The sequence below is a fragment of the Podarcis gaigeae genome, assembly GCF_964106915.1.
Source record: "Podarcis gaigeae genome assembly, chromosome: 5".
Lineage (NCBI taxonomy): Eukaryota > Metazoa > Chordata > Lepidosauria > Squamata > Lacertidae > Podarcis > Podarcis gaigeae.
Window position 1 is genome coordinate 70,256,331 of NC_139681.1, and position 27,710 is coordinate 70,284,040.

Genomic DNA, 27,710 nt, shown 5'->3' on the forward strand with positions numbered 1-27,710 from the left:
GAACTGAGTAATTGGAGGGATCCACTGTTTGATGGAATTGGATTGCACACTTTGGAAAGCACTAAACAACTTTCTTATTTAAAGTATGATGTATTGGATTCAGTGGCGGACCTGTTTGATTTCGGTACCATCATCTTGTGACTGCAAAAGTAACCATACAATATGAACAAATGTAGCCATAGACTTTTCTCCATGGAGTTTAATTGGGGTAGCTTGTCATCATGAAGTTGATTATTAATAGCACTTGACTTGCCACTAATAGTGCGTTCATACTAGTCTCTTTCCTCATCTCTCTCTCTCACACACACAAACATGCACCCACACATCTGCCCAAACAATCGATCTTGTGTTGCAATTTCAGAAACTTTAAATGCACCCATTTTTCACCAAGGCTCTGTAAACATACAGGGGAAAATTGAGATAAATGTCTACTTAAGAAACTCTGTTTGCCAAATGGTGATGGCTTGGAGGTGTCTACGATGGTTTGTAGCAAAAGCATGAACTACAGGGAGCCTGGCAATAGAATACACTTGGTTTGGTCTCCCACCTTCTGCTGGGAATTTAAAATCATTTTAATGCAGAGACAAGTACATTATGCAAATAGCATGCACTCATTTATAACTGTTACAGCTGTACCAGCTTGGGGAGGGGGGGCGTTAAAATCCTCAGTGGGATTTCAATACAAAGATTCCCTTGTTGATTCTCTGTTTTACCAAGGTGGTATGAAAATCAATGTCTGTAGCAAACACACGGTGGCCTAAAAAGAAACCTCTTTTTGAAGGAAATATACCTGTAACATGTATGCTTTTAAGCACATTTTGATTTGATGTAGTATAGTGCTCTACTTGAGGGTGAAAGAGGAGAGCGCAAAATATGGTCTGAAGCTCAACATCAAAAAAACGAAGATCATGGCCACTGGTCCCATCACCTCCTGGCAAATAGAAGGGGAAGAAATGGAGGTAGTGAGAGATTTTACTTTCTTGGGCTCAATGATCACTGCAGATGGTGACAGCAGCCACGAAATTAAAAGACGCCTGCTTCTTGGGAGAAGGGCAATGACAGGCCTAGACAGCATCTTGAGAAGTAGAGACATCACCTTGCCAACAAAGGTCCGTATAGTTAAAGCTATGGTTTTCCCAGTAGTGATGTATGGAAGTGAGAGCTGGACCATCAGGAAGGCTGATCGCCGAAGAATTGATGCTTTTGAATTATGGTGCTGGAGGAGACTCTCGAGAGTCCCATGGACTGCAAGAAGATCAAACCTCTCCATACTGAAGGAAATCAACCCTGAGTGCTCACTGGAAGGACAGATTGTGAAGCTGAGGCTCCAGTACTTTGGCCACCTCATGAGAAGAGAAGACTCCCTGGAGAAGACCCTGATGTTGGGAAAGATGGAGGGCACAAGGAGAAGGGGACGGCAGAGGACGAGATGGTTGGATAGCGTTTTCGAGGTTACCAGCATGAGTTTGACCAAACTGCGGGAGGCAGTGGAGGACAGAGGTGCCTGGCGTTCTCTGGTCCATGGGGTCACGAAGAGTCGGACACGACTAAACGACTAAACAACAACAACAGTGCTCTACTTAATATCCAAATAAAATAGCCAGTTAACCAACCAAACAAAACAAAAACCCACACAATTCCAAGTATGTGTGTTTCTAGCAATTACAGAAACAAGCCCTGATCCCAACTTGTAGAATATGGTTCAAAAAAACCAATGCTATCAATTCATTACCATGATTTTAACCAGTTAATTATCAGGCTTTAACCATTTAATCAGTTTCTTAAATGTATATATTTGTACAAATTAAAGCATTTCATTAAAGGGCTTAGGTTCCTCAATGAAGTTGAAGATCCCATTTTTAAAAGCAGAGTCACAACTCCTTGGCCCGTTCATCCAGGCAATACTGGTTGAAGTATCTAAATGGGCTATGCTGCCTTTATTTGCGCATGTGAATAGCTCAGCTGGATAGAGCATGGTGTTGCTGATAACACCAAGGTTGCAGGTTTGATCCCCGTATGGGACAGCTGCATATTCCTGCATTGCTGGGGATTGAACTAGATGATCTTTAGGGTCTCTTCCAACTCTAAAATTCTATGGTTCCATGGTTTCCAAGAAAATTTGATGAAATTTCTGTCAACAGCTCCCTCCACTGACAGCCTGCCATGTCCCCAAACCACATGGTTCCTCTCACCCCCTCAGCATTGGATTTTGGGACGGCAGCAAGGAGGGACTGGGAAAACATTTCATGGGCGGAACACTGTTCACAATTCTTGGAATCCAACCCACTGTGCTGGAATGAACTCAGTGCCTTCCAAATAATGCATTACTTTCTCAGTGAGGAAAGGGAGGTTCACACATCCCAGAATCATACCAGGATTTCCTTAGAAAGGAAAAAAAAACCTTAAGAAACAATGAAAACCCATTGCTATTAGTTCCATGCTGCAGGCAGTTCACTGGCACTTTGAGACTGATATGTTTAATTTGTGATTCCTGAGGCAACACAAGCTGACAGAGCTAAGGTGTTTGTTCTTCTGCAGTAATTTTTGCGCATACCAGATTCTTAATACTGGCAGAATCAAGGGAGGTGCTGTCATGGACTAGCTGGAGGCAGAGGAGTGATGGGAGGAACAAACTGGCCTCCAAGGGAAGAAGGTTCAGATCCAGGGGATTGGTGGTGGGATGACAACGAGTGGTCAGAGGGAAAAGAGGGAGCAGACTGGGGTGGGGGGAGGCATTGGAAGCTGAAGAGGTAACAGCGTTTAGTGAGCTGTTGGCAAAAGACAGCCCAGAAGCAGAGGCTAGAGTGGAGAGGGGGCAAGAAGCAGAGATGAAGCAGGCTGCAGAAGAATCCAGGGAGTCTCCTTCTCCTGCTGCGAGAAGCTTCCTTCCATGCCTGGTCTCCCAGAACATGCAGGAAAATGAAGGGGGTGGATAAATGAGAGACAAGAAGATGAAGCCTTAGGCTGCTAAGGAAGGAACAGGGGAGGAGCCTTAGAGAGCAGTGGGAAGGCGGGGACTACTCCCGCTTGGACTACTGCAATGCGCTCTATGTGGGGCTACCTTTGAAGGTGACCCGGAAACTACAACTAATCCAGAACGCGGCAGCCAGACTGGTGACTGGGAGCGGCCGCCAAAATCATATAAAACCGGTCTTGAAAGACCTACATTGGCTCCCAGTACGTTTCTGAGCAAACTTCAAAGTGTTGGTGCTGACCTTTAAAGCCCTAAAAGGCCTCGGTCCAGTATATCTGAAGGAGCGTCTCCACCCCCATCGTTCTACCCGGACACTGAGGTCCAGCACCGAGGGCCTTCTGGCGGTTCCCTCACTGCGAGAAACCAAGTTACAGGCAACCAGGCAGAGGGCCTTCTCGGTAGTGGCGCCCTCCCTGTGGAACGCCCTCCCACAAGAGAACAACTACCAGACTTTTAGAAGACATCTGAAGGCAGCCCTGTTTAGGGAAGCTTTTAATGTTTGATGTATTACATTATTTTAATATTTTTTTAGAAGCCTCCCAGAGTGGCTGGCGAAGCCCAGCCAGATGGGCGGGGTATAAATAAATTATTATTATTATTATTATTATTATTATTATTATTATTATTATTATTATTCAGTTCTTGCGACTGCCTCATTGGGGCATGACCTACTGGGAAGAGTTGCTGGGATCACTAGGCCTGCATTGTTTTGGTTTCTTTGAATAAAGAGTTAACTTCGCTAACCCCGGGTATTTTACCGGTAACCTACTCCTGTCTCCAGCTCCTGAAAGGCACGCTGCTTGTTCACAGTACCAATAGCACAGAGCTACATTTTCACAAAGCCCAGATATAGCTGGGATACGCTACAAGTTTTGCGTGTGTGTGAGTTCCCAAATATTTTGCTCAAGCAAAGACAATTAAAAACAACAATAAACGGACAAAAGTTCTGCCCTACAACCAGCGACTGCAATCCTAAGAAAAATAGGGCCTGAAATGTAAACAGATACTTTCTTTTTTAAAAAAGAAAAGAATACTGGCCATGTTTTGAAGCTATATTCAGTGATCTATCTGGATCAGAGCCACCTCAAACAGTGAGGGCCTCTCCAGCATACTTTTACTTGGGTCTACAAGCTTCACAGGTGCATTTCAGTTCTGGCTTGAAAATCACGACTATGGGGTTTTGCTCTCTTCTGGCTTAGACTGGCGTTCATTGGTACAGTGACTGCTAATCGTCTTTAAAAGGGAGAGAAGAGAGGAGGGGAATATATTCTTGACCAGGTGTTGCTTGAAATAGAAGCAACGGCACCAAAGACGAAAATCAGAAAGAGCACACACACATGCCTCTTGCTAAGGACAGGGTTATTTTCTTTTGAAAGGCCTGCTCCCTACATCTGTGCCTAAAGACTTAAAGCATAAAAGCTCGCAGGTTTATTGTGCTTGGTCTCTTATGAAATATTTTAGGTGCATTGATTACCATCTGCTTTCCCTTCATCCGACTGAAAGTCACTGCAATCCTAAAAAAAAGAGATGACTTTCAGAAGTACCCACCTGGCATACCAATAAAAAGAGGTGAAAAAAAACTCACTTCAAACCAAAGCATCCTTCTATCACATTCCTCCTTACCCCTTAAAACTGTGTAGTATTACATTTCCTTGTAAAACTATGCACAACTTGCTCAAAGATAGGGTATCGGCTGCAACCATAAAACCATTTATAGCTGACAACAAGATTAATGACAAGTGCTACACTGATTTCCTCCTATTAGCTATCGGTGGATCTGTTCCATCTGTCATTTCAAAGCAGGAACGGCAAAAGCTCTGTGCTGATTTAATTTCATAGTGACTTCCAAACTGTCCTGGTCAAAGACATGATCACACATTTGGCAACAGGTTGTGGCCTACTTACATTTCGTAACCACCCCTTCCAAGTGGATGATGTTGGGATGGTCAAATTGTCCCATGATACTGGCCTCACTCAAGAAGTCCCTTCTTTGTTTGTCTGTATATCCAGCTTTCAGTGTCTTGATAGCAACACAGATCTCCCTCTTTCCCGGCACCTTCAAACGGCCACTGCAAACTTCACCAAATTCACCTTCAGAGAAGGGAGACCCAAACGCCAACCATTAAAGACCTGATGGTAACTAAGTCACTGTGTGATTTTAACTCCATGATGTTTTAATTGATGCCATAGAGATTCCAGAAGATTCTGTGAATGCTTGCTAACCTTCAGTTTTGGTTATTCGTATGTGTAATACACTTTCCAATCTCCTTTGGGATTTTCTTTTTGCTTGGCTTACTTATTTTAGTCTTTTTGTGAGGGGGAATACAATATGACTATGGTGAACAACAGCAAAACAGTTGTTTTATTCAACTAAATTAATTCACTGAAGAGTGTTTACCTTGCTGAGAAGGTAAACAACTTCATTTAAATGTCTTTGTAAGCTATCTTGAAGATTGAAAATGTAGAAAGGTGAGATAGAAAACTGCCAAATAAAGAACGAAATGAAACAATTTCCAGGAAATTAAAACCACAGTAAACCTTCCATCATTATGAATCTATTACAGTGGTACTTCTGGATGTCAACGGGACCTGTTCCAGAGCCCCATTCGCATCCTGAAGAAAATGCAACCCACATCTGTGCATGCCGCGATTCACTGCGTCTGCGCATGCGCATGACGTCGTTTTGAGCACCTGCACATGCGTGAGCGGTGAAACCCGGAAGTAACGCGTTCCATTACTTCTGGGTCGCCAGGGAGCGCAACCTAAAAACATGAACCCGAAGCTATTTTAACCCGAGGTATGACTGTAGTGTCTAACATGGTCATGACTTGAGCTTACCGACACCAATGACTTTTTCAATCTTTATGCAGGAAGCATCAATTTCTTTGGCAAATTCTCGCACAGCTTGGTTGGGGTCCTCATATGTAAAGGGATCAACATATGTTCTAACACCTGCAACACAAAGATGCCTTGTCTAGTTATGTAATCCATGTACGGATGAAGGATCATTAGTTGATATTCGTAGTGGACAGTCAAAAGGCTGGGTGACAAAAGAAATACACACCCACAAAAATTCAGTCATGTGCTTTAATATGCAGAGATGTGTCTTCTTTATACATTCAAATAGATAATCAGGCTTTGCCCTGGGAATGAATTGATCTGCTACCTGAACTACATTAAAGGCCAGCCTACCACAAAAATAAATAAATTTAGGATAAAAGGGCAAAGGTGCTGATCATTTTGTACAACGGAGGAAGCTTTTACACATTAACAACATACTCTTAGATAAGTGGGTTTTGGATTGGATTGTAAATTGTGTGAATAGCAACACAGCAATGGTAAACCAGCAAGCAACTGGGTTTCTGAGCAAGTATATTTTGAGCAGCAACACAGCTTTTTGGTGACAGCATGAAAAACAAACGAGCAGCATATTGGTAGAGCTACATAGCTGTTCATGCCCCAGATCTATATTTGAACCAGAACTTTTCAATCTGTTTCAGTTCCCCACACTGAACCTCAAACTGTAACTTCAATTGACAGCACAATCCTAAACACATCTACTCAGGAATAAGTCCCATTGAGATCAAGCCCACTCCATATTATCCAGTCTCCAAATAAATCCTGCAACACTATAAAAAAGCAAGTAATGTGAAAGTATGACATCATGTCTCCCAACCCACTGAATATTCCTCAAGTAAAGAGGTTTTATTCTGCTTGTTAGGTATGTTTAGGAACTACGTTGATCACATACAATTAAGCGCTGCTTTTACAAGGGGCTGCTTGTGTGAGATGTGAGTCTACCCTTTGGAAAAGGCTTCCAACTACGAAACCACATAACCAATGCAGCTTGTGAACCGGGACACAAATTCTCAGCTTTGGAGAAAGCAAGCTGCAAAGTCACATCTAAGGAAATGTCATATCTTATTTTCTAAGCTTCAGAACACACACAGGACATGCTTTCTGAACCAGATCGGAAAACCAAGCATCAATGTTTTTTACCTTGATTCAAATGTTTCTCCTCATCTGCTTCTTGCTTGGCCTTACTATACTTGCTCCGTCTGTTGGAATGAAAGAAAGAGCAAAACAAAATAAATATCTTACTTAGTGGTGAACTCAAGTGTCTTCTGGGCCTGCCAAGACCTGAATCACTGTGCCTGCCAAAACAAGTTCTCTGTGCTACCGTAGTTGATGACTTAACGCAGCCCCACCTGCATTACAAGAGTTGTCAGATTGCTTATATTGCATTAATTGTTGCCATCAAAGAAAAGATCCTTGCATTTGAGGAAAAGGGATTTTTGTATGTGCATCTTGCTTCAAAATCTTGCTTCTTCTTCATCATCATCATCATCTGTGGCCAGTTTTGAAAAGGTTAAATAATTTTGATGTGAGCAAACAATTGAAAAGTGTGTGTTAATGATGAGATTTGTATGTAAAAATAGTAAGAAGTCTTCTGGCACCTTAAATCTGGAACTATTTATTATGTCACAAACTTTCATAGTCCATTCCAGAAGCATTATCCTGAACTGCAGGTACATATACACACAGTGGGATATACACACAGGTCACAAGGAAATGAAATATAGAAAAATGCAGCATACGTGTAATCAACAGATTCTCAAGTAGATTCTAGCTCATATTTCAATGTGAACAGCAACATATACCTGATAAAACTATTTTAATTCTACACGTGTGAACATTAATACTACTGATTAATATTAAGACTATACATATAATGACACATGAAAGGCTCATAATATTTGCAACCTTAGCTGCTGTCGTTTTTTTAAAGCCCTTTGATAAACAAAGATCTAAGGGAATCTAATAAAAGAAGTGCTTTGGTAAAGGAAAGATTTTCACATGGTAAAGAACATTTACAAAGTTCAGCTGGTCCCTGCATCTCTCTAGGTTCTCAGGATCTCAGGGTCAGAACAGGAAAATTCCGAAAGCACAAGTACTATTTAGCAATTATAATTCAATGTTTCCCCCAAGTGAGTCTACTGCTGCTTTTTTTGTTTTTCCTATGGGAACCTACGGCTTTTCTTTAATATTGCCGACATCAGAACTTTCATGGGTGTCACAGGAAACATTTGGGCACTGTTGCGTATATTTGCCAACAAAAAAAGAAACAAGCCTGACCACATGTGATCACTACTCATCCTTCTGCTGAGGGCAATTAAGCAATTTTAATTGTGACTGCATATAAATGTTGTCTTTTCTAAGTATAAAAAATAGAGTATACTGAGCAGAGGATGCGGTAGAAATCAATATGCAATTTGATCCACTGCCTCTAAAAGATAGAAGAATTTAACACCTATCATTGCTTATTAGTTGTAAGAGCAGCCCCCATGCAGTGCAATCCTAGACTTATCTACCCAAAACCAAATCTCATTGAGCTCACTGGGGCTTACTTTCAGGTAGGTGCGTGCAGGATTGCAATGTAATGCTCCTACATGAGCGAAGGAGTGCATATACAGTGGTACCTCAGGTTAAGTACTTAATTCGTTCCAGAGGTCCGTACTTAACCTGAAACTGTTCTTAACCTGAAGCACCACTTTAGCTAATGGGGCCTCCTGCTGCTTCTGTGCCGCCGGAGCACGATTTCTGTCCTCATCCTGAAGCAAAGTTCTTAACCTGAAGCACCATTTCTGCATTAGCGGAGTCTGTAACCTGAAGCGTATATAACCCGAGGTACCACTGTATGCCCAACTGTTACACAAGCACTTCATGGTACACACTATACCAACAAAGACATCCCAGGACAAACACACTGGAAATGCATCCTGAAGGGCGATATAGATATTTCTGTAAGAAGCAAACGTGAAGAAGGCCTGCTCACCAGTAGCGTAGCGTGGGGGGTGCAGGGGGGCCAGCTCGCACTCGCAGCTCTCTGCCCCTACTGGGTTAGGGGGCGCAAATTACTTGCCTTGCCCCGGGTGCTGACAACCCACGCTACGCCACTGCTGCTCACTCTAAAGTATCCCCATTGATTTGGTGTGCCAATGGCAATATAATAATCTATTCAGAATGAGCTGAATAGATTATTATATTGCAACTGGCACACAACACACTGAATTTTACACCAAACCCCCAAGGAATAAATATGTTATGGATGGGCAGGGAGGAAGCCCCCAGTAACTTTAAAATTCCTAGTTATCTTTCTTTGGTCTAAAACAGCACCACTGCGGAAAAACTCCCCCCCCCCCCCAGAGGGAAGCTAGAAGGAAGCGCAATGAATACTTTTCAGTCTTTAATTACAGCTTATTAGCTTCTAAATAAAGGCTTCCCAACCTCCTATTCACTTCAGCTCTACCTTTGTCACCTGTTGAGCTTTTGCTCTGGGCGGGAAACTGCTGGGGCCTTTTGTCTTGAAAAGATACTTTCCTCTTGCCCCCCCCCCCCCAATCTGCTCATTACTGAGTCACTGGGAGGGCATGGGAAGTTCTCAGGAGGCCCTGAGGAATGCTGGACACAAACTGACATTCACAGACAGCTCACCTGAATGACAGAAAGAAACCTTTGTCACAGAGCTCAGCCCCGTAATTACAGGGATTTGGGTGACAGTGATTAAATGGGAGGCGGGGATCAGGAAGGGAAAGCAGGCACTGTGGAAAAACTGCAGGGGTCAGAGAGGCAAGCAAAGCCTACAGGTGGGACTTCCAGATAAAAAAGAGGCGGGTCCTAGCCTGACAGGCATGCACCGCAAATGACAAAGTGGGAGCCAAGGGGTATTAGCAGGTATTGTCGCAAAACAGCAGGAGCCCCACAAGCTTCTCTCCCAGTCAAGCCAACGCACCAGAGTTGGCAACTCCAGCCTTTGACAGGCCAATGCGGAGAACACAAAGGCAGCTCAAAGATTCCTGAATAGTGTGTTCCCAAACAGAAGGATATGACAAGGTGGCATGCCAGGGGCATCATCCCTACAGGGGCCTTGGTGGAGCTCTGGCTGTTTCATTTGAGATCTCTGGCTTTACCAAGCTTGTGATATAATAAAGAATTCTGAGATCCAAAACCTAACAAGACCCATTCTGCCTTCCAATTCTTCTTTTACAAAGCACCCTGCGGCACTAATTTCCAGGGCTCTCAGTGTGTTGCTCTGGAATCTTTTCACTTTTATTTATTATTTACAGAAAATGTTTCAACCCCGCCCTTCCGTTCTAAAATCAGCACTGAAGGAGAAGTGTACAGCAGTTTTAGAAACCGATAAAAATATACTTTAAAACACTGCAGCATCATAATAGATGCAAATGGTTTGCTCAGAGAATGAACCAGCATCAAGTTTTCTAGAAATTACTAGGTGACCAATCAGTAGGTGAGTATCAAGAGTTTGTTTCCAAGAGTTTGTTTCCCTGTGCAAGGCCAAATTCTACCATCTTTGCTTTTACACCTTGGGAGGCAGTCTTTCAGGGAACAAGCCCCTGACAAGTCAATTGACATCAAGTTTTAAAACATAACAAAACCACAGCCATGGCAATTGGAAGCCAGAAGCTGTTTGGTCTGGGGGGGGGGGGGGGAGGTGGAATGTCAGGACATTTAGGATCGTCATGGAGTAAGCCATTTGGGGAGAGTGGGAGAAATCATACACAGCCACAAGATTGAGTAGGGGGTAGGTAAAGGTAAAGGGACCCCTGACCATTAGGTCCAGTTGTGGGTCTCTCTGGGTTGCGGCGCTCATCTCGCTTTATTGGACAAGGGAGGCGGCGTACAGCTTCTGGGTCATGTGGCCAGCATGACTAAGCCGCTTCTGGCGAAACCAGAACAGCGCACCGCACGGAAACGCTGTTTACCTTCCTGCTGGAGCGGTACCTATTTATCTACTTGCACTTGGACATGCTTTCGAACTGCTAGGTTGGCAGGAGCAGGGACCGAGCAACAGGAGCTCACTCCGTCGCAGGGATTCGAACTGCCTACCTTCTGATCGGCAAGCCCAAGGCTCTGTGGTTTAACTCACGAGGCCACCCGCGTCCTGAGTACGGGGTAGCAGAACCAGAAAAAAACCTCAGGGGTGGGGCTCAGGGAGGAAGCTCAGACCCCATCAAACAACTGTATCAGGTAGCCAAAGCCATGCATTCCAACTCCTAACCTCTGAAAACGCACAAAATTGCTGTTTGAAGTAGCTGTGCTTGATGAAAGCTGCTGTGAAACATTCAAGCTGCTATCCATCCTTTGCTGATTTGAGCCAGCACTAAAAGATTTAATACTCTTTTTTTCTCAGTTCACATTTGCTTCATGCTAAAGTCATGGCGAGGGATGCTGGTGGCACTGTGGTCTAAACCACTGAGCCTCTTGGGCTTGCCAATCGGAAGGTTGATGGTTCGAATCCCTGCAATGGGGTGAGCTCCCATTGCTCGGTCCCAGCTGCTGCCAACCTAGCAGTTCGAAAGCATGTCAAAGTGCAAATAGGTACTGCTCCGGCAGCAAGGTAAACGGCGTTTCCATGTTCTGCTCTGGTTTCACCAGAAGCGGCTTAGTCATACTGGCCACATGACCCTGAAAAACTGTCTGCGGACAAACGTTGGCTCCCTCGGCCAGTAAAACGAGATGAGCACCAAAACCCCAGAGTCGTTCACGACAGGACTTAACTGTCAGAGGTCCTTTACCTCTACCTTTAAAGGCATGGTGAAGCATTTGCCTGAACATACGAAGTGTTAAATGGAAGGCTTGTAAATGGGCCTATGTAGGACCCATCTTCCAATCTTTGCACAAAATGTCCAGTGGTGCTGGGGGCGGAGTTTGCACCCATACCACTCACAGTTCACCTGAACATGTGGCGGTGCCTTATTTTCTTCCTAGGTCATGGCAGCACTTCCAGCTTAAAAACTGGGTTTTAAGTTTACAAACAAACTTAGTAAGTAAATTTTGGTATCCAGAAAAGAAACTTGGATGTCCCTCACAGAGAGATTTGCTTAGCTTGTATTACTTAATGATGCTGTTCATTAAGTAATACAGACTGTGAAGAATGTAGAAATCACTGAGTATCCAGCAAGGGGAACTATGGGACTTTCTTTGAGCGTTTCATTTACTGCACAAGATCTGTACAGCTCTTGGTGTTTTGCATGTCAGAGCTACATCTTTGAGCCCACTCCCATTTATCCTTCCCCCAGAAGGGGCTGGGCCAAGCTCCCATTCTTAATAGTATGGACACCTCTTTATTTGTTTCCACCCAATTGGAACCCTTCCAAGGAAGAGATAACTAAGGAGGCGGCTTGAGGGTGAAATAAGTGTTGGCGGCAAACACATCAGCTCCTCCAGCAAGTCTGTCAGCTACCTGGCTCCCAACAGCCTTTCCTTTGACAGCTTTATGGCCACTACTAAAGAGAATCAATAGGAGGGCAAGGGGTTGACGTTTCATTTTCTAAAAAGTGATCCATTGAGGACCAATCACCAGGCACTGTTTATCAGCCTAGGGAAGTGGCATTTTATAAAAAAAAATAAAAATGGGGAAGCTGGTAAAGGAATAATCTCAGCCAGACTCGGCAGGCAGAATCCTCCGAGGTGGCAACTCGTAATTAGAAATCCAATGCACCTCACTATCAATCCTGCCTTAAATAATAAAGTGATCAATAAAAGCAGAGGGGTTTCAAGTCATCAGGCTCAGTGATGCTATTTTCTGTAGCAATGGCTTTTAATAAACCTATCTCTCTGCAATACATTTTCATATGTACTTTCCCTCCTGTCAGCGTGGAGGCTGGTGAACCAGGCGAACCACCCACTGAAATCCATTACGGTGAACGACTACTTATCAGATATTATAACCCCATGGATTTAACAGTGTGTGCTTTTCTTTTTTTTTAAAGGAGAAAACAATTTGCAGTAAGAAAGTGAAACAAAAGGAACCTGATCTTATTTATAGAGTACAAGAACATAAAAACAGCCCTGCTGGATCAGACTAAATATTCATCTAGTCCATTGTCGTATTTTCAGTAGTTGTCAGCCAGGTGTTTCTGGGAAGTCCAGAAAGAGGCTGTGAAGACAATACCCCTTTCCCATGGTTTAAGTCCAAGCAACTGATATTCAGAGGGGCACTGATTCTGAACCTGAACTCTGTTACTAGCCTATCTTGCAGGGCATTTGTGAGGAGATCCCCTCCCATCCATTTTTGATGCTTTTCTTAATTGGGAAAAGAAAGAGAACTACTTCCCCATCATCTTAATCACCTTCTCTCCCCCCCCCCCAAAAAAAACCCCATGCTAATTGTAAGCATTTGGGGATGGAAAAGCAATATTCTCTTTATTTAACCTTTTATTCCAGGGACTATGTGGTCTTAATAACTTTCTTTTCTTTATTCTGCCTTCCTATCCCCACCTCAGGCTAGTCCAGGAAAATACTACTGAGCAGACTGTTTTTTAAAAAGCCAAACCCATAAATGTATTTACACTTCTAGAAGCTGAAATAATTGCTTTCCTGTCTTTGGGAGCCTGGTGATGGAAAAAAAAGTGTTGTCTAACCTGCCTGGCATACAAAATTGTGGAATTTAGTGTTTAAGTGCACCTTCCTTTTTGTTCTGCAGAGGCAACAACTACTGATGTGGCCAAATGCAGAAGCCATAAGAAAATCAAGGCGGCATCTTTTCTCTCTCTGTATAAGCTCAGATGCAGGGGGTTGTTCCGTTTCTCCACCCCCATTCCCCATTGCCCTGGCACTTCTCCTATAAAATGCTGTCAGCCCAGAATGATGCATTCATTAAAACCCTACATCAAATTACAGTCTCTCTTTAGATCTCATGTTGTTGGCTTGCATCTTAAAACCTCCCACCACCACCAGCCTATCCCTAGGATTGGTTTTGCATTTGAAGGGCACATAACTCAAGAACTATTACCATTACACTGCATGCTGCTGTGGTAGCGATGTTGAGAAGATCAAAGCAACACAGGAGAGGGCTTGTGATGCAAATGCACTGTTTATGATGCTAATCAAAGAATTTAGCTTTGTTTGGGGGAGAGACAAAAAGCTGCCTCATGAAAGAGAAGGGGGAAAAGAAGGGGAGCTTAAGTTCTTACCTCCTGCTGATGACAAAGGCAGCAATGAGAATGACCACAAGGACAACACTGCCAGCCACGGAGACCAGAAGGACTGTGGGGTTGGTACCTTCGCCAATGATGGGAGAGGGAACTAGAAAGAGAAAAAGATATCCGTTAATGTTCTGTAGTTATGTTACAGGCAGGAACAACGCAGGGAAGAGTGCTTGGTTCTGCGGCTGATGGGCAGACAGACGCAGTTCAATGCACCACTCAAAGCCACTCTTGGGCCTTTTCATTAGCTATTCATTTGCCATAATTTTCCAGGAGGGCCTTAATTAGCAAAAGGCATTATGCTCAATAATGGTTTTGGGGGGAAACTCATCGAGAATAAGGACTCCCCTCTTTCTCCCCTTCATGTCTACCCTGAGAGTATAATGGCTGATTTAGCGCCCACTGAGCTGCTTCCCATTTTATTTGATTTAAAATGGACCAGATGCTCATTCCTTGACTATGAGCAAGAGGCAGACTCAAACAGAACAAGATGTTTTCAACTGTCTTAAAGCAGGCTAGAGCACGGCCCGTTTTCATGTGTGCTGCCTGAGGGATGTTAACACCAATAGGCACAACCTGAACTGATTAACGTTTCTCTGTGCAATGGAAATTAAATATCCTTTGCCGCCTGTTATCTCAAGAAGCCATCATGCTTTTTACGTCTGTTGAATGCAGACAGAATGTACAAATAGCTGTACATTTTACTTCCAAAGTGGGGAGACCAAGGGACTGAAGAAAGAGACCACCAGTTAGGTGTAGTGCCAGCAACAGTTTTATCAAATGAGAACTTTTGTATTTGATGGGAAAATATGTGATTGGCAGTTGTTATTGGCAGCCTGATTGCCAAGAGGGTCATCCAGAGCAGGAAATAAGTGAGTGCACAAAGCCACCATATCAACTGGGGTTACTGGTCTATCCAGCACGATATTGCCTTCCTTGGTAGCCAGTCTCAGGCTGAGGTCTTTCTCATCCCTGTTCACCGGGATCATTTAAGTGGAGAGCTAGTAATCGAACATGCAGACTTTTGGAAGGAGAACATGTGCTCTACCACTGAGCTATGCACTGATCAGCACAACTGCTGAATAGCTCAGGCAGGATGGAATGTCTTGTGGCTATGGACAACTTGGATTCATCCTGCAAAAAATAATCCTTGTAGAGCAGGGTGGTCCAACTTTTCATACCAAGTAGGCCGCCAGAGTACTTCAACATGGAACTCATGGGCCACACACTGCCTTTTTGCATGTGGGGGGCAGAAGCTAAGCCAAAATTTGACCCTTACTCAGCCCTCATGCTGTCTTCCCAAAGCCAGAAAAGTGAGGCTCAGGTCTTTGGGAAGGCGGCCCGAGGCTCTGACAGGATCCTAGAGGCCTCCCACCTTCTTCCCCAAGTTGGGAAAATGCTAAATAGGCTTTGGAAAGGAGCTGGGAGGACTCTAGGACCCTGTCAAGAGCCCTCATGCCTCCTTACCAAAGCCCAACACCTCACTTGCCTGACTTTGGGAAGGCAGCATGAGAGCTGGGATCATGGGTGTAGACAGGATTTTTGTTGGGGGCAGGCCTATTGTTGGGGGGGGGGAGAACCTCAGTTATTTTTATTGATTGGGGGGCACCGAAAAAAGGCCTTAAGGGCCACGTGCGATCCACGGGCCAGCCACGTATTGGATTGCCCTGTTGTAGAGACTGGCTGCCCACAATATTGAATCACTTCAGCACATAATGAAGAAGGTTTGTAGGAAATCACCCTGCTTACTATGGTTCCTGACCAACATTATAGTTTCGTGGCTTCAACTGAAGAGCTAACCACTAGTTCTAAGCAGAAGCAAAACAGAGGCTCGCCATGACAAAGGCCCAAAATAATATGGGAGCGAGATAAAATGGATTCCATCAACAGACAGCCCAAACCCATAGCAAGGTCAAAATATAAGAATGACAAGAATTAAACAAGAATTGATGGGATCAAGCAGACATAGGAAGGGTGGGTATGCTGGGAGGAAAAAGAAAAAGCCTCTTTTTGGACTTTTCTGCTAGATGAAGCCTGAGGAGAAAAGTTTCCACTGATGCCTGCCTCCAATATTCCCCGCCCCAAGTGAACTGGCATGAGGGTGTTTGGCAAAGAGGAAGGACTGGCCGGAGGGCAGCATGGTCAGCCCTTGCAGACGGTTAAGCCACCCTTTCTCTGCTGTGCCAGGCTCAAACTGAGGAACTAAAGGTAGGGTTGCCACTTGTGGTCATTTGTAAAAGTATAAAGGGAGCACACAATGTTCCTCCCTAGTACGTATCCATGTATAACATGCTTATCTTGAGAGAACCAATAATTATTATAAGGAATTTATTCTTTGCCCCTTGAGATGTGCAGATTTATACACAGAACTCATGTTAACATTAAAGGAAGCCAAGCCATTAAATCCCCCCGCATGAATCAATGGGGGATCTTGCTGCAGAGTAATACACAATGTATCGTTCTATCGTTCCTTATTAAGACTTCCTCATTAAAATGTTGAAAACAGCTTGCATCAAACACACAGGATATGGAAATGCTAGCAAATACCATGTTTGCTGTGGGCGGATTTACGTAACTGCTTTATTTCATCCACAATGTGATTTTCTGCATTCACTCTCTGGATCCTATGAACATGCGTTTCAAAGTCCTGGTTCTTGAACACTTCCAAATATAGATGCATGAACACAATCCAAATGAACACAACACTTCCAAATATAGATGAATGAACACTTGCTGTACTGTTCACAAGTGCAGAATGAAAATGGATATGCTCTACGGCTAGAGGGAATGCATGATTGCCACAGAAAAGGTTTCTTCTGCGACCTTCTCTCCTGTTAACGTCTAGTGACATGATCTCACCACACTGCACATCCCTTGTCATGAGCCCTGTGGAGACTTTTTGGCAGGGCTGGTCAAAGAGGGAGGTGGAATGAGAAGAGAGTGCAGGGGCAAGTTGTGCTCATGGGTGTGTTGATCTGGATGTGGTGGTGGGGGTGAGTGGTTTGTTGGGAGAAAGACCTGCCCCAGTGGCATCAGATGTCCCATACAGTCCAGGTTCTACCCTGCCTTCAGGTAGCAAAGCACTTCCCATCCCAGGGAAGGCATATGAGCCTAGGTCGGAATGTGAGCCACTTGTGCCAACCCTGACTCCATCTTCAAGGATGCACCATCAGCTACACAAGTGTAAACAGACTCGGTCTACTTGCAGGAGTGCCCAGCTCTGTTCCTTGGCATGACACCCACTCAAATGATTGTGCCTGCTCCACTCTTCAAAGAGAGAGTCAACGGTTGAGACATTGTATCTTACAGCACTGTTTTGAACGCCTGACGTGTCTACCTGTAACCTGAATTTTGGAATAAAGCCTTTGGTAATAATCGATCCAAGGGTCTGGTTGAGGCATGTACGTTGGGGAGCCAGGACATCACTTGACTGGCAGCTGCTTGCAGAAGTGGGGAGACTTACAGAAGGGAGACAGGATGTCCTGCATTTTCTAGGTATTAATGGAAGAGACTGGGAAACGAAAACTTTGATCTATTAGAGTCTAAGGATGTTGTGAGGATTTTGCTACTTAACAGGACCTGCTTGGTCCCTGTCATAGTATTTGCATGATGACGATGATTGTATTTAGTCCATACTTTCCATGAAAAAGTTACAAAATATATAAAATACCAAACACCTTGCTAATCATTTAAAACCAAATACACAGAATAAATAACACATTTCAAATGTGTGCATCTAACAATAACTATGAAAAGGACAAATCCTATCCCACTCCTCTAACAGGCCGTAAATCATAACACAATATGATCTAAGGGTGTATGTTTTTTAAGCCTGGGTAGACAGGATTCTTTTGCATCTCTTTTGGGGGGCAATTTCCTCCATTTCCAATCTGAGAAGAAGCCATGGAAAGAAAAGTCTGTGATCTGGCACGTTTAGACGCCTGATCAAGGCCAAGCACTTCAAAGAGATTCTGAACCAACAAGAAACCCATTCATTTGTATTCAATTAAGTTAAATGCAGCACTGTTTCAAAATGGTGACCGGAGGAGAAAGGATGTCCAGGATTATACCAGTGAGAGATGTGTTGTTATTATTACCTACCAGTGTTGGTTGTGAACTCAAAGGGTCCACTGAAGTCTCCATAGCCAGCTGCTGTCCTTGCTCTCACATGGAAGACGTATGAAGTCAACGGATTCAAGCCCTTGATATCAGTGTTTCTGGCAGCCGTTTTCACAATGCGATAGCTGCGTTCATTTTGGTCCTACCAAGGGGAAAAGACAGAAAGAAGAGCAAATAAACAGTGCTCTGTGAACTCTGGAACTTTACCAGTTGCCTAATCTGTGATAAGGATGTTACTAACAGGGACAGAATTTTCAAAGGAGCACTGGAAACTTTATTTTTTGTTATCTTCAGTGATATGGGAGATTGGCAGAATTGTACATTTTATCATTCTTCTTTGGCTGAAGTCAAAGGAGTGATCGAGGAGTGATTAACTGATAGTCAGTTAATCACTGCTTTGCTGTGCTTTTTTTTAAAAAAGGTAAGTGAATATGTTTTTGGAAAACATCCGAGATTGTAATCACTATCCTTCTGATGAACAAGTAGAACTTTATTGTCCGTGCTCAGTTCTTTCTCTTCCACCCCTTCCAGTTTAGAACTGTGAGAAATGCCTGCCAAGCACTCTTCTCTCCCCTTCCTCCTTTGCTCCCCTCTCCTTAAAAGTGGATTCTGTTTTTTTTTTCTGTTTGGAAAATGTGTCAGAAAAAAATGCTATAATCTTGTTCCAATAAAAATCTACAACTCATTTTGGGCATTATTAGAAAAGCAAATAAGGTGAAGGGGATGGGGGAGAGGGAGAGCGAGAGCGAGAGAGAGAGAGAGAGAGAGAGAGAGAGAGAAAGTAATTGTTCATTTTACAGAGAACCTTGAGAGGAAATAGCTCTTTCCATAGATCTGAACTGGGGGAGGAACAAATTATTTGTAGAAATGTCTCCATATAACTTGAAGGAGGTGAAGAAAGTAATTTCCTTTCCTTTATTTTCTATTAAAATCTATCAAACCGCCACCATCATTCTGGGCAAAAGCTATCAGCTCATACAGAGCTCATTATTATTACTGTGCTATATACTTCATTATTACACATCTGTCTCTGTTGTAAGGCTAATGTTGCACTACTTCTCTGCTCTATTGATTCTCATTATAAATAGCCCCACTGGAATCAGATAGTTCCTACGGTGAGAGAAAATACAAAATGACACCAGTACTACAGAGCAAAGGGGGGAGGGAGTGCAATATGTTATTCAGTACAACTGTTAAAATGTATGAAATGTCAAACTGGATATGATTTTATAGGCAAACAAACTTGTTGCTGATAATGACCATTTACACAATGACAAAGGTAAACCTATTTGGCCCTGGCATCCAACATAATGGAAGAAAAAGTCATCTCTCCAGGATGAATTAATACCTTTTCATAATATTTGACTTCATATTCCAAGATGACTCCATTCGGCCTGTCAGGTTCCAGCCAAGCCAGTGCCACACTGTGCCTCGTTATTTCTTTAGCTTGGATCAAAGCAATTTGAGATGGAGCTGCCAAGAGAGAAAGGAGGGAAATGTTATACAATGGCTCCCAGAAGAGCCCTAAGTGTAGGAGGATGCTGGCTGTTTTGTCTTTTGCACAAATGCAATGCAAGATCCCTTGGACACACTCACGAAAGCAACTCAACACAGGCCTAGCCTTAGGCATGTTGGCTCCACCGGAAAACTATTAAAACACTGTCCATGCAGTAAATTGTACTATAGCTATAGCCTGTGGGCCTGTGAGGAGCCTCACATTGGTCTGATGGCTCTGTGCCCACCTTTCATTCTTTTAGGACTCGGACCCCTGATGAGGTCTTTCAAGCTACCCTGGCAAGGCGCAGTAATGAAATATTCTTTGATGAAATCAGTAGCATGCATTCATTCTGATGGTACATTTGTACCACACTGAAACCAGCAAAAAGCATCTCTGGCTACATACAATAAAGTTTAAGCTACCACGCTACATAAAAAGTAAGCAACAATCATTAGTGAGGTAGAGTCCAAAGAAGAAGAATTTATTGGATTAGTTCTCCCAGATTAATTTAGGATTGGACTTGGGCCCCATCCAGAACCTGGGCCAATCCTAAATTGATCAATATAATCGCTTGCGTGCACACACACAATGCAAACCCTCCTATTCCCCTCCCTCTCCATGAACCTTCCTGTCACTTTCAGGCAATTTGAAAAAGTGGCATGAAGCAAACAGGAGTTGCGACTGAGGAAACTCTTGGATAGTGGGACCTGAAAAGGACCTCAAGGGGAACCTTTAATACCTGGAAAGGTATGGGAGAAAGGTATCCTCTGGGCCCTGCAAAACTTTACATGATGTTGGGAGTAGGAGAAGGCCCAGAGGACTTTGTCCTCCCATTTTAACCTTCCTGTGTGTTACAGTCTTCCAATGAGGTCCTTCTCAGGTAGCCGCCATTAACCGAGTTCAGGTGGTTGGTGAGAGGGCATGTCCATAATATATAATTTATTTATAATATAGTTGGAAGGGACCCTGAGGATCATCTAGTCCAAGCTTCTGCAATGTAGGAATATGCAGCTGTCCTGGATGGAGATTAAGCTTGCAACCTTGGCATTATCAGCACCATGCTCTAACCAACTGAGCTAGAGCCTATATACTACTGATTCCTGGAGGTTAAAGAGCAAGCTCTATGGCCTAACACAGGACTTTTCTTTGAACATCTAAAGCTGCTTTATACCAAGTCAAGCCATGGGACCATCTAGCCAAGTACAGTACTGTCTACTCTGACTAGAAACAGCTCAAAATCACAGATTCCCCTCCCCTCAGCCTTAATTAGAACTTCAGAGACTGAAAGCAGATATCTGACTAATAAACTATGCCGCTCTTGCTTCACTAGGACACATGAAAACTTTCAAAGAAGACTCACAATGTAGAATTGTGAATCTAAATGTAAATGTAAATGATCACAGAATAGGCTAGAAACTCTAGCAGATTTTCTCCATTCTTGCTTTTAGGATTTGACTGTGTGACCTTCTGGTCTCCTATGAATGTTCTCTCATCTTTATTGTTTTCACACTTGACCCTTCGCTAGGCTTACTGATGAACATACAACTTTGGGTTGCTTCCAAAGCTAACCCTGCTCAGCACAGACTCATTGAAGTTAAGGAGCATGACTAACTTAGATTCATTCATTTAAATGGGTCTACGCCGAGTAGAACTTAGTTAGATACAACCTTTTGCTTTTATTTGTTATTAGCTAAGTAAACAAATAGTTTTTCCTAGTCCACAAGATCAGATAGGTATCAAACTGAGTCATGCAATAAGATGCCAGCAATCTAAACAAAAGGAATTGTCCACACAAGCATGCATTTGTCATTGCCAGCTACCTAAAGAGGTGCAAGTGAGAATGAGGGGAAGGAAGCTCCATGGGCACTGGGCATGCAACACAGCCAATAACTAGAGAGAGCTTGATTTGAGTAAAGTTTGATTTCACTGGAGAGAAAAAAATAAAAAAGGTCAATAGGCTTTTTTGACAATTCAACTAGTACTATAAAATGGATGAAAGTCCACGCTTCTTTAGAATTACATTTTTGAATGCAATACGGAAAGCTAAGATAAAACAAACAATGGGATAAATGAGAAACATCTCAATAGATGTTCCTGGTTTGTTTACCGCACAGCATCATTGGTGCCCGGACTTGAGATGTTTAACAGGCCAGGGGACAATGCCTTTCCCCTTTGACCATGACAGTAACAGATTCGTAGTTCTGTTGGAGGAATGGGCTTCCTGAAGATTTACGATCCAAGCTGCCCACTCTTTGCTGTTCTGTTACTGTGTGGTCACATCTCTAGCCAGCTGTTATCAAGTCCTGCCACAACTGACAAGCACCGGTACAAATGATGGGGGTCTCTGGGGAAGAAAAGGGGGCATTCAGGGAAATTTTTAAAAAAATCTTATCTGCAAAAAGCTGTTCTGTAGAGACAGAGATTAGGCAGCTTCCAAAACTGAATATATTCCCTCCTTTGTCCCTAAAACCCTAGAAATATGCAGGTGTTTGAAAACAACAGGAACCAACAACAACTGCAGGGTGAAGATCTATGGAGACCTTTCAGACTGAAATCATAATTCCATCCTATACAGGGGGGGGACCCCAAAGAAACAGCCACGTCTTATGGGGGAAAATATAGCTATCCTTGAACATTTTAATATCTTTAAAAGGACCTCATTGAGAATTGTTTTAAATAACTAAATAGATAAATGTCACATGAAACAGCAACAGCAAAAAGAAAACCAGACATGAAAGCTTCAAAACTACTTGACCATATCAGACAGGTCTGATGGGAGAAAAACGAAGCAGCAGGCACCACACATATAGTCACAAAGGAACTCTCTGGGCTGAATTGCGTCTGTCAGGAAGACTGTTTCTTGATCTACTGCTTGACAGTTTGGCATCTCTGTTAGAAATGACTCTGGAGCTCTGCTCCTGCCTCCCTCAACACGTCTACCCATCTGTCTGTTTGTTCCTCACCCAGAGTCTCATGTGCATGAAGATATACTGAATAACAGAAACAGGGAGGTTTCGTTCAAAGGGGTGCTATCAAGTTATTTATAGAAGGTACCCAATACAGTCAGAAGCAACTGTCCTGGCTTGATATCCGTGTAAAACCTTTAACTCAAAGGAGACTTTTTTCAAGGATACGTTATTCTTTTCTTTTCTCTCCCCCCTCTGCAGTGGCATCAAAAGTCAAGGAAGGAAATCAGGATAAGTCACCACCACTGTCTATAGTAAAAGCAGATTAGTGACACTCCAACCAGAAAGCTGAATGCCTTAGTTAATGAGTGAGTCTTCAAGAACAGCTGAATATTTCTTTCATAAATAATTTTTCAACAGCTCTGATTCGATCTATCTTTAAGAGGATGTTCTTTCTTGAAGTGGGGGGAGGGAGGTGTCTTCCTTTCATTTTTTCCAGTCACACATATTTGGAAAATCACAGCACAACAGACGATGAAGTGATCTGCTGAAATCTATGACCCAAAGTTTCATACCTGTGTTAAAAGTACTGATAGAAAAGGGTGGAGTGACAGCTAGGGCACCACTCTTCTAAGCATCCTTCTCAACAGAAGCAGAACTTGCTGTTTTTAGTCAGCACCTAAAGCTTAACAAAATAGATGCTAACTAAAAGTCCCCTAATTGTTGCATCAATATAAAGCAGCTGTTGTGTACACAATCAGTGTAGGATAGTTGTTAGAGTGTTTAGACAAATGTTTAAATCTCTATGCATGAACAAAGCTCATCAGATGACCTGGGGCCAGTCACTGTGTCTCAACTTATCTACCTCATGGGGTTGTTGTACAAACCTTGGTGGCCTTGGATTAAAGGCAAGTGAAAAATATATTCCCTTCCATGCTTTTTGTGCTATAACCCAAGAATTCAGATACGTGCCCCTCACTTTTTTTTCTAAAGTGTGCATTCAAGAAAGCTAGTTGCCAACCAGGAATATGCATCTTATATACTTATTATCGGGGATATGCATCTATATATTTATTCCATATATGGTATGTTATCCATTGTATGTTCATTCATGCAGATAACATGTTTCTTGGTGAATTTGGTATGCTCTGGGAGTGGAATAAGGAGGAAACTGTCCCTGTGTAAATGGCTGTGTAACTTTATGCAGGCCCAAACTCAGTAGTTCACTATCTTGCCCCTCCTCACTCAGAAAGACTTGCTCCCTACTGTTGTGAATGGAGCAATTTTCTTTTATCTACTTCCTCAGTACTCTACCATTAAACACCTACCAGTAGTTTTATTACTGCTGTTCCGTGCTTGTGGCCTACAAGCAAATAAGAGGACAGCAGACTTGGAACAAAACTTTGCCCAAACAGCATAATAAAGCAATTTCCTTAGGCTAGCAAACGCTGAGTTATTGCAGCAGGCCTTTGGCACTTGCTAAATATGGTAGAGTTCAGGTAACACTATTTCATGACTGACTCAGATTAGAAGAAAGTAACAAGAAGAAATCAACTAAGTGAAAAGTCTTTGGTCTGCAGGAAACCAATGAAAATGAGAATCCTGAAGATCTGGATAGCACTACACAGTAATCTCTGTGCACAACTAAAAGTGGATCACTGCAGATATATATATTTCACATCAAATTAATTCAGTTTCTTCAAATATTCTTTCATCCTTAAGGGGAACATAACCATGCTTGATGGCTTCAACATGTTGTCAAGGATCAAAATTAAATGCTTGAAAGCAGTAATGATACTACTGTGATTAAGAGTTTTACCTTGTTTGAGGGATGCTAAAAGCCTGCTTCATTATTAATTACTTTAAAGAAAGCTGATACACTAAACTAGGATAAATACTCGTTTCTCAGTTGAGAAAAGAACTATTTAAAAATAATATTTGCAAGTCAGCTTGGTGCTGGAGCTTTTGCATTCAGCAACACTCTTATGACTTTCAAGTTTATTAAGGGTATGTTCCTCATTTCCAGGTATGGACATAGTCACACAGCAAACTGGGTGTGCACTGGCCATGTGAAAAGACAGTATGGCCAGTTGCAGAGCTACAGTGAAACACAAGAGCATAGGAAGCAATTAAATACAGCCATACCTCGGGTTGAATGTGCTTCAGGATGAGCGTGTTCGAGTTGTGCTCCGCGGCAATCCGGAAGTAACGGAACGCATTACTTCTGGGTTTTGGCGCTTGTGCATGCACAGACGCTCAAAATTATGCCACGCGCATGCGCAGAAGTGGCAAAAGGCGGCACACGCATGCACAGACTTGCCATCGCTGGTTACGCTTGCTTCTAGATGCGAACAGGGCTCCGGAATGGATCCTGTTCACATCTAGAGGTACCACTGTATCACATCCCCCAGTGCTGCTGCTCTGTACAGACATTTCTTATAACTAAGTGAGTTTAAAATGCAAGCTACAGTTGAAGACTATAGTGGTTTTAAAGTTTAAACACTACCTTACTCTGTAAAAGTATAATGACAAAATCTTTATCATTCTGCTCCTCTGCCTCCAAAATCATTTCTTGAAAGGCAAAATTCAGATCATCATGCCAACATGAAGCAACTTTAAAATCTGGAACTCTGACAGCTGCAATATCCAGCCAAAGGTTTGTTCCCTTGATCTCGGTGAGAGAGTAGGACACGCATGTGAGAACACATGTGTAAATTTCTTTCACGGAAATCAATGAGACGTGCAGCCCAGTTCAAGGCATACTTATTCCAAAGTTAAGCTGCACTGTGTCCAATGGAACTTTTCCCATGTTAAGTGTGCATAGTCTAAGAGCTTTAACTATGACTGGATCATGCCCATAGATTTTATTTGACCACTACAAAGTTACGAAGCAGAGATTGGCAAACCCTCCTTGTTTTGTTTAGGAAGGAAGCTCTTGATGAGGCGGGGGCCCTGCAGTAGCACTCAAGCGAGGCATCTGTTTAGTCTGAGGACTACTTGTTTTATTTCTGCTTGCTTGCTAAGAAAGCCTGTTGGCACGTCCTGACAAAGATAACTTAATACTTGCCAACAGAAACATGGCAGGAAGCAATGTGTATGTTTCCTGTATGTATGAATGCCAGTTTTAAACAAACAGGAAAACAAGTCTTTCAGTAATTTATAAAAATCTGTCTGAATGTTTCAGCCACTTACAAAAAAAAGAAGAAGCAAAAGAAAAGAAACATTCCCAAACGCTTGAATGACAGTGATTAACATAACACGGGTGGTTGGAGTTAGCACTGCAAAACATTTGAAGAAATGCTATAAGCAATTTGTTCAATTTGGAATTAGCCAGTGGCTCTCTAACCTGGGAAGCTGGGAGACTGCTGGGCCCCATGCAGTTGTAACAAAGAGCAGAACTTGATCCACCATAAATAGAATGCCAGCTTTGATAAATTGTGCGGCCTATACTAATTTGAAAGGCATGGGATAATAAATAACCTTAGGATAAGGAGAAAGAACTTCAGAAACTGGAATGGGAAGCAGCCATGGACATCTGAGCTTCTTAAGAGGCAAAAGTACAGTAGAAGAATCTCAGCACAAGTTGTGTCAATGCTTTGCTGAGAACTACATGAATTGCCGTCTGTCCGTGTTCTAAGGTACATCATGCATTTCATATCAAAGCATATAGATGAAGAAGGCATTACCCACCCTACTTCATTTAGACATACTTTCTGTAGTGGTTTGTTAAGCTGCCAAACACAGGGTGCATTCAGACATGGGGAATATTGCGGTAGTTTGCCTGATTGTAATCCTAGTGCTTCTGTTCCATTTTCTTATGTTCTTTTCACACTGCTGGACATGCTATATAGTGGCATGTTGAGCTGAATTCGATTCGCACCAGTAGGTGTGGCGCGACACAAGAATGAATGTCATTGGACAACTTTGCTACTCCCCTATCCTTTCTGTGCATAAGTGCTTCTGAAAATGGCAAGAAAAACCTGTATTGACAGTAAAGGTAAAGGGTAAAGGGACCCCTGACCATTAGGCCCAGTCGCGGACAACTCTGGGGTTGCAGCGCTCATCTCGCTTTATTGGCTGAGGGAGCCGGCGTACAGCTTCCAGGTCATGTGGCCAGCATGACTAAGCCGCTTCTGGCGAACCAGAGTAGCGCACGGAAATGCCGTTTACCTTCCCGCTGGAGCGGTACCTATATATCTACTTGCACTTCATGCTTTTGAACTGCTAGGTTGGCAGGAGCAGGGACTGAGCAACGGGAGCTCACCCCGTCGCGGGGATTCGAACCACCAAACTTCTGATCAGCAAGCCCTAGGCTCTGTGGTTTAACCCACAGCGCCACCCATGTCCTTGTACTGACAATATACCACCCTAAATTTATCCACTTTACTCCTGTGATTTTCCAGAGTAAAGGGGCTGCAAATGGATTTTTTCTGGACTAAAAAAGCACAGAAATAAATGCTAAGAATGTGCTATATTTCATCAGTGGCTTTTACATCACATGAAAGCTCAAATATAACGCAGAAATCAGCAGTTAAGGAAACATCAAGGAAATGGAATAAACTGCCATGTGAATGTAGCCAAAGTGTTGAAAACACACTACACAATGTTGTAATAAGAGTGTGGGCTGTTCCCTTTTAAGGAAAGACTAGGACTGCTAAGTTTCAGATTTGGATGTAATGTAGTATAGCGATCTTACATGTGGAACAGACTAATATGATTAGCGGCAGGACCAGCACATCAACAGCAACCCAAATTCTATTTTAAAAACTTACCTCTTTGACTTATGGGCAAACATCAGAAGGTGCTATTTCTCTAACCATGCACACTACAGCTTTTGCTTTAAGGCCAGCATCGCTTTCAAGCCATCCAGATTTGCCAGCAGTATTTTATTCTACCTCCATTAAACACAGAAGATAACTGTAGCAGATCCACGCCTCCAATTTACAGTTAAAGAGAATGATTGCTGGATTTTAAATTTTATTAGCTCTGCAGACCATTAAACTGCATCTCTCACAGCTGGAGCGACTGCCAATCCATTGTATACAAAGATGAGACATTCTCTTGGACCAAAATATAAGGCTTTGCTTAGGCAGGGAGTGGGCAGTGGGTGGGATTGAATCATGCCCTTCACTGTTCCTTCACTGTTCTAGGTGATTAAATTCTGAATTACATAAGTCTCCAGGACAGTTCTCTCAAAAAATTTT

The 27,710-nt window shown here is 42.9% G+C and overlaps 1 protein-coding gene across 2 annotated transcripts in view; it reads right to left on the reverse strand.

Moving 5' to 3' along the window:
• Positions 1-27,710, reverse strand: part of EPHA4 (EPH receptor A4) — a 154,068-nt gene that overhangs the window by 25,549 nt on the left and 100,809 nt on the right. For both annotated transcript variants that reach the window (XM_083742079.1, XM_083742080.1), the window contains exons 6-11: positions 19,451-19,575; positions 18,085-18,244; positions 13,972-14,083; positions 6,974-7,032; positions 5,813-5,926; positions 4,880-5,065 (exon numbers count right to left, since the gene is read on the reverse strand). In XM_083742079.1, coding sequence (XP_083598205.1) covers positions 4,880-5,065; positions 5,813-5,926; positions 6,974-7,032; positions 13,972-14,083; positions 18,085-18,244; positions 19,451-19,575 — 756 coding nt within the window. The remainder of the gene's footprint in view (positions 1-4,879; positions 5,066-5,812; positions 5,927-6,973; positions 7,033-13,971; positions 14,084-18,084; positions 18,245-19,450; positions 19,576-27,710) is intronic.